The 14,838-nt window shown below is 40.5% G+C and overlaps 1 protein-coding gene across 1 annotated transcript; it reads left to right on the forward strand.

Annotated features, from left to right (window-relative positions):
* The first annotated feature begins 1,278 nt into the window (after window positions 1–1,278).
* On the forward strand, window positions 1,279–10,389 carry dnajb11 (DnaJ heat shock protein family (Hsp40) member B11). The gene is made up of 10 exons (XM_008437803.2): window positions 1,279–1,480; window positions 1,906–2,062; window positions 3,377–3,474; window positions 5,210–5,342; window positions 5,477–5,619; window positions 7,328–7,410; window positions 7,489–7,546; window positions 7,626–7,737; window positions 7,841–8,000; window positions 9,158–10,389. Exons 1-10 carry the CDS (start codon window positions 1,407–1,409, stop codon window positions 9,220–9,222), a joined length of 1,083 nt encoding a protein of 360 aa, XP_008436025.1. The 5' UTR covers window positions 1,279–1,406; the 3' UTR covers window positions 9,223–10,389.
* The last annotated feature ends 4,449 nt before the right edge of the window (window positions 10,390–14,838 follow it).

Here is a 14,838-nt window from a genome sequence, read left to right on the forward strand (position 1 = left end):
TAATTATTTTTTTCAGACTCTTTAACTGTGCTTGTTCTCTTCTTGAACAACAAATCCTGTAAATAAGGCAACATTTGCTCATTATTGGCCAGTTACTTGGGGGGAACCAATTAATTTTAGCTGCCTGRAATAATCTGTTTCCCCTCCAGAACATGGGAAGAAATTATTTTTCCACAAACTGTGCTTATTCCCCTCTTCATCAACAACAAATCCTGTAAGTTTGATTTTCACAAGGGAACAGAATTTTCCACAAGACCTGACAAAGGCTTGGGATGACCCTGATTCATATGGGGCTCCTCATRTTTAGCCACATCAGCACCACTGGCATTAATTTCAAATTAATGTAACTGGACTTTTTCCATTCTAAAAGTCAGCAGGAAAAATAAGCTGGAACAGCAGGATTGTGTTCTATAATGAGGACAGAAATAAAAAAACATGTAATTTACTTTTGACTAATTGGATTAAATGAACTACGCACATTTTAAAATACATTTTATTTTTTGTAACATATAAACTGAATTGAATTTATCTGAAACTGCATCCACACTGCATTATACTTTCACATTGTTTTTTGATAACTTTTTTCATGACCGTGAATAACCTCTGGTTTAATTGTCAACTAGTGAGGCAATAATAAATTAAAATGACTGTAAGACTGTTTGTATTTTGCTTTCTAATCAAACTACATTACATAATGTATTAATTAAAGAGATCTTGTAATAATGTGCAAATCTTAAATATTTTTAGTATTAATTTCCAGATTGTGTATCTGCAACAACTTATTTACTTCAGAAGAAATGAAGTATGTTACAATATATTATGGTAAATAAAAAAAGCACTGTTTAAAATGTAATTAAAAAGTGACAACAGGATAAGCTTACAGCAAAAAATATTTTTTTGCAGTTAGGTATGCATTAATTGTCATGGGTTATTTCAGATAACTTTTGTGATAACAGCGAATGACACTGACCTCAACATCTGATTTACTGCAGGACAACAGCAAATTTACTGAGATTACACAGACTATTAAACAGTTAATTAAATTGATGCTAAATAACCTGGATTTCAACATACAATGAATRCAAGTTTTTAGAAATTATTTTAACATTTCAATAATTACAAATAACATTCATTTATTTTTCAACGCATATATGTTTCCAGTTATATCCAGATGTCATTGATTTATATTGCATCGTGTCACTTTTGGCTCTCAACAGAAAGAGTAACCTCGACTCCTGGTCCATGAGGCTGGAGCTTCTTTAAGTGTGGGCGGAGTTAGCGGACACGCCGCGGTGGGAGGGCTCTCTCTGACAGGAGGAAGAAGGCTTGTGAGTGGCTTGCGGGATCTGAGCTTCAAAAGCCGGCTGGTACCTTCTGTATCTTGTCCTTCGTGACTCCGGGGATCTATGGCTAAGAAAGGGATTARCATCTGGAATGCGTGCTGCCTGCTGCTTTATATCACCACGGCAGYRCTTGCCAGGTAAGCGGGTGTCGCTCGCAGAAGCAGCGACCCGGYGGTGAAACGGCACTGCCAGCAGGTACACATGTTTAGCTGTGATTGGTCTACCCGGGTCTCTCCATGCGTGGAGGAGAGCAGGCTGATATTCTGAACAGAACCTCCAAGAGGCGTTTTTGTTGTTTCCACAAGCCATTTTATGCTGTTGAACCCCAACGTGCTGGTATTAGTGGTCATGCTTTGGTTTAGTTAGCTTAGTTAGCATGGAGCTAGCAGTCACACGGAGGGAGCCTGAACCCAACACCGGCGCCTGTCTTCTCTGAGACTTTAGCTAGCAGACCACTGCTTCACTGACTTAGAAGCTACTATATCGGCAGCAGAGCTCGGTGTGTTTCTGTCCGTGGAATAATGAACATGCCGTCATTGCCCTCTCTCCCTCTTTGATGTAGTCGAGATTTCTATAATATCCTGGGGGTGAGTAAGACAGCAACCATCAGGGATATAAAGAAGGCCTACAGAAAGTTGGCTCTACAGTTACACCCCGACAGGAACCCCGACGACCCCAAAGCACAGGACAAATTCGCAGATCTGGGAGCAGCTTACGAGGTGAGCATACAACTATTGTTTTGTATCAGTTATAGATGAATGAGGCCCAACACACACTTCCTCCTTACATAGTTACTCAACAGCTGGAGTGTTTCTAAAGTACAATGAAATGCAATATAAAACAAAATTGTACCATAAGTGCCAAACGGTTATAAAAGTCGTTTGTGCGCTTGCTATTTGGTTACTATTATAAACGATCAGAGTTCTGTGATTGGCCGACTACACCGTGTGGCTGCAGCTGATTGGCTGTGGCGTAGCACAGCTGGCGACAGGAAAAGTCAGACGTGGATGACTGGGAGTGGATTTTAATAACCGCTGCAGGTGTTTCCGTTTCAAACGTTCACATTACCTTATTACTGACGTCTAATTTGCATATCTTAAGTATTCCTACGAATCACAAGTGCTGTTAAGATTTGTGAGCTTGGAAATCAGATTTCATCAATATATTTGGATTTTACTGTAAGCGCGTTTTGATAGAAATAAATTGACACAGTATATGTGGCTTAACCTTTTACTATTTAAAATCCGACACAATTTTTTTTTACTATGTACTCTGCACAATGCTTTATGTAGTTGATGCAGACTGCATGATGCACAAACTGCAACAAACCTTTCAAATGGTTCACAAAGTGCAATTCGGGATTCTAAATATAATGCAAAATAAATACTAAAGCATGACACTCCTTACAGCAAGACATAGAATTAGTCTGAATAGATCTGTCCTTATGAATTGTGCACATATTTTCAATATCAGGACTATATGGGTGCACCGATTGCAGAATTGTGGCCGATCGCCGATTACCGATCTTTGAAAAAGCCTAACTTACTGATTCCAAATTTGGCAGATACCATTTTTTTGTCTGAAATGTTGCTCAATATATCAAGAAAGCAGCTCAATTGGCAACAGTGGGGTGACTATTATTAACTGTAAATGTGCAGACATGACCTGGTTGGCTGGTTTGTCAGTCAAACTTCTCTCACGGGAGAAAAGAAAAGCACAGTCGTTGATTTTTAGACCTTTTCCGAGGTTGATAACATCAGTGGATAAGATCGGCTTCACATGTAAAAATTAGTTGATCACCGATCTCCCAAAATTAAGGAAATCGGCACCAATAAATTGGCTGGCCTATGAATCGATGCACCCCTTCTATACAGATATTAATATCAGATCATGTATCCGACTTCAACAATCTATTTATTTACAAAGTATCTAACAATTTTATGTTAACCTTAAAATGTGAAAAAGTTCAGGATAGCGGTGCATGACACTGTGCATATGTTTACTATGAAGTTGATTGGCTGTTTTGTACCCAGGTTCTGTCTGATGAGGAGAAAAGGAAACAGTATGATATGTACGGAGAAGATGGACTCAAAGAAGGTCATCACAGTTCTCATAATGATATCTTCTCCAGGTTGGTGCTGTGTTCCTTTTAGAAATTATTGGATTGTCTTTTATTATAAACATAAAGAACTATTTCAGTCAAAAGCAATGTTCCAAATGGAAAATGGAATAGTTGTCTTGCTAATGTACTAGTTCTGTTGTTCCAAAGATCTGGTCAGGTTAGGGGTAAAGGGCAGTAGATCTGCCTCAAGCGAAAAGACTAAAAAGTTTAAAGCTTTAATTGAGTCCCACCATAAATCAGACCATTAATGATGAGATAATTTATTAAACTTCTCTGTTGTGGTCTTTGAGCAGGAGATACTAGTTCTATATTTCAAGCAGTTGGACGTCTAAACCTGAACAGATGGTCTGGACGTTCTTAGTCCAGATCTGTTCAAACGGATGAATCACATATTCAGCTCTGGGGCCTCATGTTAAAAGCATGCATATGCACAAAAAATGTGCGGCGGCATATTTTACTCACAAGTCGGCATGTAACAAAACGAATATGGCGTGAAAGTTTGCGTAAATATACGCACACGTTTGACCTGCTGTGAAAATGTGCGGCAGCCACCCAAACTTTTCAATAACAAACTAGAAAACCTCAGAACTCACATAAACACACTGAGATCTGACTCCATTCAGTGTATTTTAATCAAGAAGCATCGAACCCGATGTTTTTTTTATAATTTAAATATTTCATTGTTTAAACGTAAACAATGAAACTGAACCACATTTTTCCTCAGACAATAACATCACACACACACAAAATAAAAACGAAAGGATGTGAAAACTTCACTCGAATGTAAATGGTACTACTCCTCAGTTTTTGTCTCATAAAGATGCATAAAGACGTGTTGGTCTGTGCATGAAATGCATCTATGGGGTAATTTAATTCTGACTGAAAAAGAAAACGGGGTTGGATCAGCAGATTAACTCCAAACAGGTTTGATTATTTTTAAGGTGATCAAGGTGTGTAGACAATCACATGTTTATCAGTAGCTGCATAAAAGTGAGCCGCTTTCTGATGGAGAACATCACCAATGGAAGGATTCAAGGGAGCGTTTGATCAGAGATCATATTGATCTGCTAGGATATGTTGATGATGGTTTATTAGTGTTTAGATTAATCCAGACTGATCATCCTGGAGCTCCGAGCAAAACTTAAAGAAGGAGCCGTGCGGTACCGGTACCGGTGCACTTTCCCACTCCAAGCACTCCTTGACACGCTGACTGTCTTTAAATCCTGGCTGAACGCTCTGCTGTTCAAACAGGAATTTGCACTTGGATCTCTATTTTCTTTTTTATATTTTTTTCTTTTTTTTTTTTCTTTTAAATGTATTATTTTGATTTTTATTTGGTAAGGTTACCTTTTGTGCCATGAAAGCACCTTTTACATAAAATATATAATTATTATTATTATAAATACTTATGCCACTACAAACAAGGACGTTTCCATGGTAATTGCTTCACGTGGTGGCAGACTTCTGGGTATTTATACTAATTTGCATTAAGATATATTTATGGATGGCGACAGGCGGACAAACAGCTGCACTTTATTTCCCACAAATTGAAATGTATAAAGGAAAGGTGCACAGGTATGTGTGTACGTACGGCTTTATACATCAGAATTTCTTGTGTGTGCCGCGCATTTCTAAATTTGTCCGTCTGCCAAGTTTTAGTGTGAAAACTGTGCATGAGGCCCCTGGTGTTTTTAAAAAAGAAATGTCCACTGACTGTTTCTCCCTTCCCTCTTTGCCCTCAAAGCTTCTTTGGCGATTTCGGCTTCATGTTTGGAGGAAATCGGCAGCAGCAAGACAGGAACATCCCCAGAGGAAATGACATAGTTCTCGACCTTGAGGTCACGCTGGAAGAGGTGTATTCTGGGAACTTTGTGGAGGTATGGAGAATCGCTTCCTTTCTGAATTAAAAGCTTGTGCTTATTTTCCAGAATTATCTTTAATACCATGTGTAGAACAACATAGGAGTTTTATGCTTTATTTTTGATTCCTTCTGAAACCGTTTTGTTGCCAGGTTGTGCGGAACAAGCCTGTAGCTAAAGAAGCTCCTGGCAAAAGGAAGTGCAACTGCAGACAGGAAATGAGGACGACGCAGCTCGGACCGGGCCGCTTCCAGATGACTCAGGAGACGGTGTGCGACGAATGTCCGAACGTCAAGTGAGTCCCTCGTCATGAAAGAGAGAGTGGAGCCATTCAGGCTGAAATTATGTTGCAGACTATTTTTGTTGTAGACCTGAATATGAAGTTCTGGACCAAATCCTGACCATTTGTGATCCACTGTTATCAAGTTAGTGCTTGGAGTTGATTACGTTTACAAAACGCAGCATTTGCATCACTGCCAAAACATCTGGGATCATCACTGTACTTTCAAACAGAGCTAAAGGCCCCACCATGGTGATGCCCTGAAGAACGTTAAAATACTTGTATATTTCAGAAAAAGACACAATATCTGATCAAATTTATCACCCTGCTGGATCCTTTCAATCCTGAAGATATGAGGTCAGGAAGCTGTTGGGTATGAGCAGCCGAGGCAGCATGTTTGGGGTCTTCTGGTAATTTCCAAACACGGCTCAATCTTTAAACCCTGGTGTTCTTTGTAAACATTATTTTCCCAAGTCGAGAACGGTCAGGAATCTATGCAGACCAGTTGAGTTCTGCTACACTAGTCTTGTCCGTCTATGTCTTTATGGATCTTGCTTTGTGTGGTGGTATTGAGGTATGTTGTCATCACCAAACTGTTCAGATAGCTGGGACCGTGAGGTTGTTCAAAAGGTCTTCCTAGGCCTAAAAAGGGTTTCCCAGTATTGGAGGTAAGGGGCTGAAGACAGCCTGGTAAAATCTGCCCCACAGCATGACACTGCCTCCACCAAACTCTGCATTTGGCACAGTGTTGACAGGCAGGTTCCATTCTTCTGGATTTGTCAACTACCAAACTGAGACAGATGTGTGATTTGCCGCTCCAGAGTGTTGTAAAGATCAATGCTAACATGTGCTATACCCATAGGTATAAAGTCTGTTGGCTTTATACTCCTGGTATAAAGCCTGCGTATCTGTTACCTAGACAGCATCCTGTCACAGTATCATGCTGAAATTGACCTATTGTATTTCTGTTGTTTGTAGAAGCAGCCTAGGTGCGACTAGCAATTGTAATTCCTCAATTCAGTTATTTTAAAATGAGGGTGTGAACACTTTTAGTTTTTCTGTGAAAAGACACAAGCAGGCTGATATTACCCAGAGTTCTTTGCTTTAGGGGTAATAATGCCCTGTTTTATCAAGGTTTTTATACAAAATGAGAATGAAATTTCACTTGTAAATCTTGACATGACTTGAAAGCATTTAACATAAATATAACCCAGGTGTCTGCCCTGTGGTCTGATTTTACTTTCAAAAATATTTATTTCTACATGAAGTTAAATGTAGAAGGTGCAACAATTAAATTGGGCCAGATTTCCGTAATTTTGGGAGCTCAGCGATTGGCCAATAGTCATGAGACACCGACTGTATCTACCTCCGCAAAGGTCTGGAAATCAACCACTGTGTCCATTTGACTGACCAACCTGTCCACCAGATCACGTCTCCACCTATAGTTAAAGATGGTCAACCCAGTGTTGCTAACTTAGCATCTATCGTTGGCTACATTTTATGTTATTGTGTTGACCAAATCGGAAGGCCAGGCTTTTAAAACATTAGTGATCGGAAAGAAAACTATAGTTGGAGCATCGCTAGTTATGGCGTGTGTGTCCTGCCTGAATGAACGACCGAGTGCTGCTTTATCGTAAAGTGGAACCGTGTCTGTTAATTCTTGTATTGACAGGTAAGTGAGTCTGCGTAAGCTCCTCTATAACGTGACGTTTTCTCACCTCAGGCTGGTGAACGAGGAGAGAACCCTGGAGGTGGAGATTGAACAGGGGGTGAGAGACGAGATGGAATATCCCTTCATTGGAGAAGGTGATCTTCACAAAGACTAACCAGAGTAATTAGTTCATGTCTTATCATCCGTTCCTCATGTTTTATCTGTAACCTCAGGTGAACCTCACATTGACGGCGAGCCTGGAGATCTGCGATTCCGCATCAAAGTGCTGAAGTATGAAGCAGCTTTCATTACTGATAAATATGAGATGAGTGTGTGGAGAGCAGATTTGTGACTTTATTTTCTTTTTCAGACATCCGGTGTTTGAACGCAGAGGAGACGACCTTTACACCAACGTCACTATCTCTCTGGTTGAGGCTATGGTCGGTTTCGAGATGGACATCATACATTTGGACGGGCACAAGGTCCTTCTTTTTTTTTTAGAACTTGCACTGTTTGAATTTGATTGAGAAAGAATGTATTCTGGCAATTGAAAGTAGGAGTTGAACTGAGTTGAACTCTTAACAGGTCCACATAGTGAGAGACAAGATCACTAAACCCGGAGCTCGAATGTGGAAGAAAGGAGAGGGTCTGCCGAACTTTGACAACATAAATATCCGAGGTTCCCTCATCATCACCTTCGACGTGGAGTTTCCTCAGACACAACTTGATGATCAGCAGAAAGACGGTGAGAAGCTTGTTGTTGTGCCTGTTGAGTGACACATTTTAAGTGTTTATTTGTGGTAATTTAGTTTCTCGAAAAATTGGAAACAGCATTTCTAAGAGTAACAAAAAAGGACCTCAGAAATGTTATGTTGTACATAATCACAAGACTTTATAGACTGAGGTGATGCACAAGGTCACTGCTAAACCAGCTGGCTGTTAAGAGTCCTGAATGCAAAGATTTTAATGGAAAGTTTAGTGGTAGAAAAGAAATGCACGAGCTACGGCAACAGCCTCAAGGATTCTAACGCAACGATTGGAGTCGATTTCAGCTGCCAAAACCACCAATACTGGTTTTAATAACCATGACATCACTGCTGATTGGTCAGCTGAACCCCATAGAGAATGTATGGAGTATTATCAAGAGAAAGATGAGACACCAGACCCAACCATGCAAATGGCCACTATCAAAGCAACCTGGGCTTCCATTACATCTTAGTACGAACACAGACTAATGGCCTGCATTGGCACTCAGTGGTTTCAATTACAAATGACTAACGGCTCAACTGGGTGGGGTTGTCATATAATCAGACGCTCCCAGAATTTGAAAAATAATACAAACTGATCTTTACAAACACAACAATGGAAGGCATGGAAGCTATGTTAAACTACTCAGTGCGTGGCTTTTTGTCAGACTCGTACAAGACGAGAGCCAGAAAAGGCTGCTGGCCTAACCTAGAGTAGCCTAGCCAAACAACGACCAACAATCTTCAGTCCATCATGGCAGCAAAGTAGGTTCTAAAATGGGGTCTGATACCACTTGGCCAATAACGTCAAAATATAGGCATACTTTTAAGAAAGTCCACATTTATACATCAAAATGAGTTTTATTGGTCTGTGATATTTGTTTTATGATTCTGGGTAACAGTTTAAGGTCAAGGTGAGAATACATCAATCAGTTTTGAACTGCTTGTCTGCTGGAGTCGCCATGGATCATCATGTTTGCAGATGACATTGTAATAAAAGGCAGTGAAGAGCCTGTTGAACTTTTTTTTTCTTTGTTTTAAGTTATTTGTTAATGATTATATATTTTTACTGCAACTCTTGTACTACATCTGCCATGGGGCGAAACCACCTGACTGTTCCGTTACTAATAGTCCCTCAATGTGTGTGTCGTTCCAGGTATCCGGAGTATCTTGAAGCAAGGATCTGTACAGAAGGTTTATAACGGACTACAGGGATACTGAACCACTGGGAGAGACAGCCTGGACTGATTCTTTACTACAACCATAAGAATACACTTGTTCAAGTCAACAGGAGTGTGCTCCAGGGTTCTGGTCATGATGTATTTATTATTTCCAGAATGTTCTCAGGACGGTTGAATCTTGTTAGTTTTTTTTTATTTTTAAATCATCTTGTGAGGAGCAGCAACAGTGTTTTTATTTAAATATTCAATCAGATGCAATGTCTGTGAACTTTCTTTTTTTTTTTTTGCCCGTACAAAGTCCACTGTAACAACAATTTTTAAAGTTCTGAAACATAAAACCTGGAGAAGACCTTTTTTTTTTATAGTATCATGACTCCTCCTGCAGGGGGAGGTGCTGAGCTGAGGTCAGACACCTGAAATGGCTCTACTTGGACCTTATCTAGTTGATCCAAACTCAACAGTGCCACTCGTCGAGTGAATTTGCTCTGCTCTTAATCTCAGTTCACTGGAGAGGAACAAAACCTGTTTGTTTTTCATTAGTTTTCCTAATTTATGTTTGCTTTTTCCTCCTGATGGGAGAAGTGTCTCCCTCTGAAGTTCACTGTGGCAAGAGTTGATCTCTTCAAATATACAGTGAGCACAGTTTACTTCCTTTGCCTCTTCAGACCTGATGGTTCACTGCTCTTTCTTTGCCATCTCAGACATTTTCAGATTTTCTCCCGTTTTTCTCCCTCACTGATGACTCAAAGGGACTCTGGCCTAAAATTGTTATTTTCAAAGGGATCTTCTCTTTTTAATGTGACTGCAACGCTGCCTCCCAAATTTCGAGGGTAATAAGGTTTTAATATAAACTATTTGGCTGTTTTTACATGTGCAAGGAGATGATGTTCTTTACTGAAAATATAAATAAAGATTTATAGAAATTTTATTAAATGTCATACCACAAATATACCACTAGGTGGTACCAGTGTCATTAAAATGGCACAGTAACGTCACTCTGTACAAACTATCTGCAGTATAGCCTTCAGGTCTTGTTGGACTTTGAAAGCTGCTGTTTCTAAAGCAGAACTGGAGGTTTTTGCTCTGCTACAGTGTCTACATCTGTTCCTACTGACAATAAAATGGCACAGCGCATCAGGAGGGCTGATCGGATCTGAATGTCATTTGGTTTACACGCAGAGCTGAGATGGGTCGATTTGCAGGGAGCTGACAAATCTCAAACGGACATCACAAGTTTAGTAGCTGCATTTTCACTACAAATGTGCACAAAATCTTTTTCTGCTAATGCCGATAAAATGCAATTTCGTAATTGCAGTGTTTCCATTAAATAAGAAATCAGAAATCAACTTTATTTGTTAAAATAAAATTGTGAATAAGCCTGCTCACGTAATAGGTCATTCAAAAACATGGAAGCGACGGGTATAAACACTTGCATGAAATATTCATAATTCAGCCATGGCGCGTTGTCAGCCAATCAGAAGAGACGTCAACGTCTTATTCAGGCGTCAGAGAGACAAACCCCTTATTCTTGGGAGCAGCTATCTATGAGGCCTTTTGGGGAAATTATAGTTGGTGATTTTACAGAAGAGTTACGGATTCAATACGTTTGAATGACACAACTTTTTATGGACTGTACGATGCTGTGAGAGCTCGGGAGGAGCCAGCAGCACATTGTCTGAAAAAACGACCCATCATCTCTGTAAGAGCAGTCATCTTGTAGTTGGACGGTTGTGGGTTCATTTACAGCTTCTTCCTGTCGCATAGAGATTTGACACTTAACCCCAAGTTGCCTACTAGTCATGTGCTTGAATGTGTTTGTGTGGTCAGTATGACAGGGAAAGCTCTGTATAAATTTACTTAAAAGGGCCGAATTCGTTGACAAAATTAATCAACGAAGAGCCCATGGTCACTGAAATAAATTGAAACTGACAAAAGTAATGATAAACCAAAAAAAAAAAAAATACTGAAAATGAACCAATGAAAATCAGACATTGCTTTTGAATTGAAGTCCAAAATATCCATTAGAAAAACCAAACCTATGAAAAGGGACTTGACAAAAATTACTGTACCTGTAACTTGATATTTGATATTGAGGCAATCAAATTTCCACAGGTGTTCTGGTCCACTCCTAATGGACAAGCTGCTCCAGTGGTCTCAGGTTTGAAGGCTACCTTCTCCAGATGTTCAACAGGATTTAGATCAGGGCTCACAGAAGGCCAGTTAAGCTCTTCATTATTATTGGACTTTGTTTGGTTGTTTCAGGTCTTTACCTTGTTGGAAGACCAATGACCTGTGACTGAGACCAAGCATTCTGACACTAGCACATTTCTCTCCAGAATGCCTTGATAGTCTTGACAAATCATCGTACCGGGTTCCTTTTCTGCTTACTGTTCAAGTCGTTCTACCAGATGCAGTAAAGCAACTCCAGAACAGAACCACGCCTCCTCCATGTGTCCAGACGGTGTTCTGTTTTTGTTCTGCTTCATTTTGCATCTGTGAACAAAGAGCCTTGCCAAAGAGGCTCCAGTTCAGACTAATCTGTCTATAGTACATTCCCCCAGAAGCTTTGTGGCTATTCGACATGCATTGTGGTAAATTCTGGTCTCTGATTTTTGTGCTTTGCTTTCAACAAAGTTGTCCACCATGAATTCCACTTTGGCACAAATACTGATTGATTGTAAATGGCCTGTACTTGTATAGCACTTTATCAAGTCCAGAGGACTCCAAAGTACTTCACACTACCGTCAGTCATTCACATACACATTCACACGCTGATGGTGGCAAGCTATTGGACAGCAGCCACAGCTGACTGACAGTCTGACAGTGATAGTGGATGGTGAGCACTACTGTGTCTTGACATAGACCTTGGAGTTTAATTTCTTCTGAAGTTGTTCTGGACTATTTGGCTAGGATTTTAAATCTGATGTTAAACTGAGATTAGTTCTAAATAAAACACCTTAATATTTTAATTTATTTTTCAATAACCAGTGTTTAAAGTCTCTCTTGTACTTCTATACCAATTTTACATTTTTTTTTAGTTTAGTCCAGATTGAGCTGAAGAAAAATCTAAACTATCCATACCCAAGTATTTGAAATTTGGTCAAAAAGTAGACCAATGAAACATAGAACTGTGTATCATCAGCATAGCTTCAAACATGACCATAAATTGTTTACTCATTACGGCAAGTATAAATAAATAAAATCATGGAATTTAAACCTGAGCCTAGTGAAACACCTTGTTGCATTTGGAAAAGGATTCCAACTGCAACAAGATCACGAAAAATACCCTGAACCAGAGAATTAATTCATCCACTAAGCAGTACTGGACCCTGGAACGTTTCTCTGTAAACTAACACTTTATGAACTTGTTAGTGACTTACATCCAAAGCTTGGACTGACATGTGTAGTGATGGAGCTCTTGGGTGTGTGAGGTCTAAGTGACAGTGGTGTTACCCCTGCCATCATCTGACCCTTTGACTCCTCTGTGGCTTTCCTTAAAGTAATGTCTGCCATGTGGGTGCTCTTTGCCTCAACCTTTAACATCCACACCCAGACCTCGTGGGTGGATGCGTTGTGGGTGGAAGGCTGCCGGGGGAGCCTGTGTGGATGGGTGGGGAAGGGGGATGTCCACAGAAATAATCACTGCGGTTAGTTTACGGTGCRGTAAAATGCACATCTGCCCACCAGTGTTTGTGAATGTGCAATAATCTCACACAGCTCATGAATGAGTTTGTGTGTGCATGCGTGTGTGTGGCCAGTCTGTGTGTATAATGAACTCCCACAGAGATAGCAGGGCTGTGGTAAAGGGAGTTTCCTCCTCAGCCCCACTGCACCATCGTTTTCAGGGAGAAGAAGCTCCGCAGAGGAACAGAGGAGCTTTGTCAACAGCTGTTCTACCTCGCAGCTCAACTCTCCAGCTAATAAAACCACTTAGCGTCAGCCCACTACAGCTGGATGCCTCTGCTCAGTTAGGCATTCATAAAACGTCCAACCCCAGAATGCTCACAGTACGCCTCAGACTGATCCTTTATTAAAGACGCTTCCCTGGAAGAAAAAAATAAATCTCCTTTGCTTCCTCCAACACATTTCGCACCCTGTAAGTTGGCTGTAAGACTTAAAATGATGTGCAAAAGAATTCTGACCTGTTTGCATGTTTTTGACACATTGCAACCACAGACTGTCTTTTTTCCAACTGAGCCTTTGAACGCTTCAGAAAGCTTCCCCCTCTGCTACGACGGACGCTGAAGCAACCCAATGTCACTTTTATCTGGTTGTGATGAAAGAAGCAAAGGAATATGGTTATATAAAATTCAGACGGTAGGAGGAGACAAGTATGGAACAATTACATGAAATATTCACCCATGTCTGGTGACATGGTTGGAAAAAAAAACAAAAAAACAAGCCGTGCCCATGGCTTGTTATAATTAAGTCTTTCCCACAAATTAAACCAGTCGTTCTCACGAGTTATTAGGTTGTGGCCACGGTATTTTTTTTTCTCCCATGCCACCAAACGAGCTCTGTAGAAAGGAGAACTGGAAGAAGAAATAGAAAGGAGGAAATATTAATAATTAATTACAAGATCAAGACTTAATTATACACTTTTGATAAGACAAAACGCATAATACCAGAAAGCGTGGTCACTGTGGAAAGAATGAAGAAAAAATATGTAGGAAGAGAGAGTTTGAAAATATCAAGGAAAAATAAATGGATTATAAATAAATCGAAAAATAAATAGACATTCTTTTAGCAAATCTTCGACTTTCAAACTTTCTTTTTATTTTTTGATTTCTGAAATTTTTTGGGGTGGAAATTCACTCCTCCATATTTTTTCTATTTACATTGACCCTCATACACCGTCATGCCTGTGTTTTGTTTAGTCTTTCACCTTGAATCCCAACAGTGAGTTTCTAGTTTTAACATGCAAAAACTATACAAAGAGCCAATACTGGTGTGAACGTCTTTGCACGGCACTGTAAGGAATCTGTTATATGAGGTAAATGTGTGTGACCCACTCTGAGATGTGCTTCTCGGAGAGCAGGCCTGAGTGAGTTACGTCTGGGATTTACCATCCATCCATCCATCCATCCATCTATCTTCTTACACCCTTGTCCCTCAGTGGGGTCGGGAGGGTTGCTGGTTCCTCTCCAGCTAACGTTCCGGGCGAGAGGCGGGGTTCACCCTGGACAGGTCGCCAGTCTGTCGCAGGGCAACACAGAGACACACAGGACAAACAACCATGCACACACACACTCACACCTAGGGACAATTTGGAGAGGCCAATTAACCTGACAGTCATGTTTTTGGACCGTGGGAGGAAACTGGAGTACCTGGAGAAAACCCACGCATGCACAGGGAGAACATGCAAACTCCATGCAGAAAGACCGGGGCTGGGAATTGTACCCAGAACCTTCTTGCTGCAAGGCAACAGCTCTACCGACTGCGCCACTGTGCAGCCTGGGATTTACCAACCATCCACAAATATCCTTCAACCATGCGTAATTGCAAAGTGTAGAGCACAAGGGGGCAGCATTGCCTCTCTGATCGCATCCCTCCGTAAATCACTTCTTATTCCTCACAGAGGTCTGTTTGTAAAATATGCACGCAGCTGCACTTGCCAGTTGTTGACGCAGATAAGCACAAGGATCACACTTGACCC

Source organism: Poecilia reticulata, linkage group LG2 (assembly GCF_000633615.1).
Source record: "Poecilia reticulata strain Guanapo linkage group LG2, Guppy_female_1.0+MT, whole genome shotgun sequence".
NCBI classification, from domain to species: domain Eukaryota; kingdom Metazoa; phylum Chordata; class Actinopteri; order Cyprinodontiformes; family Poeciliidae; genus Poecilia; species Poecilia reticulata.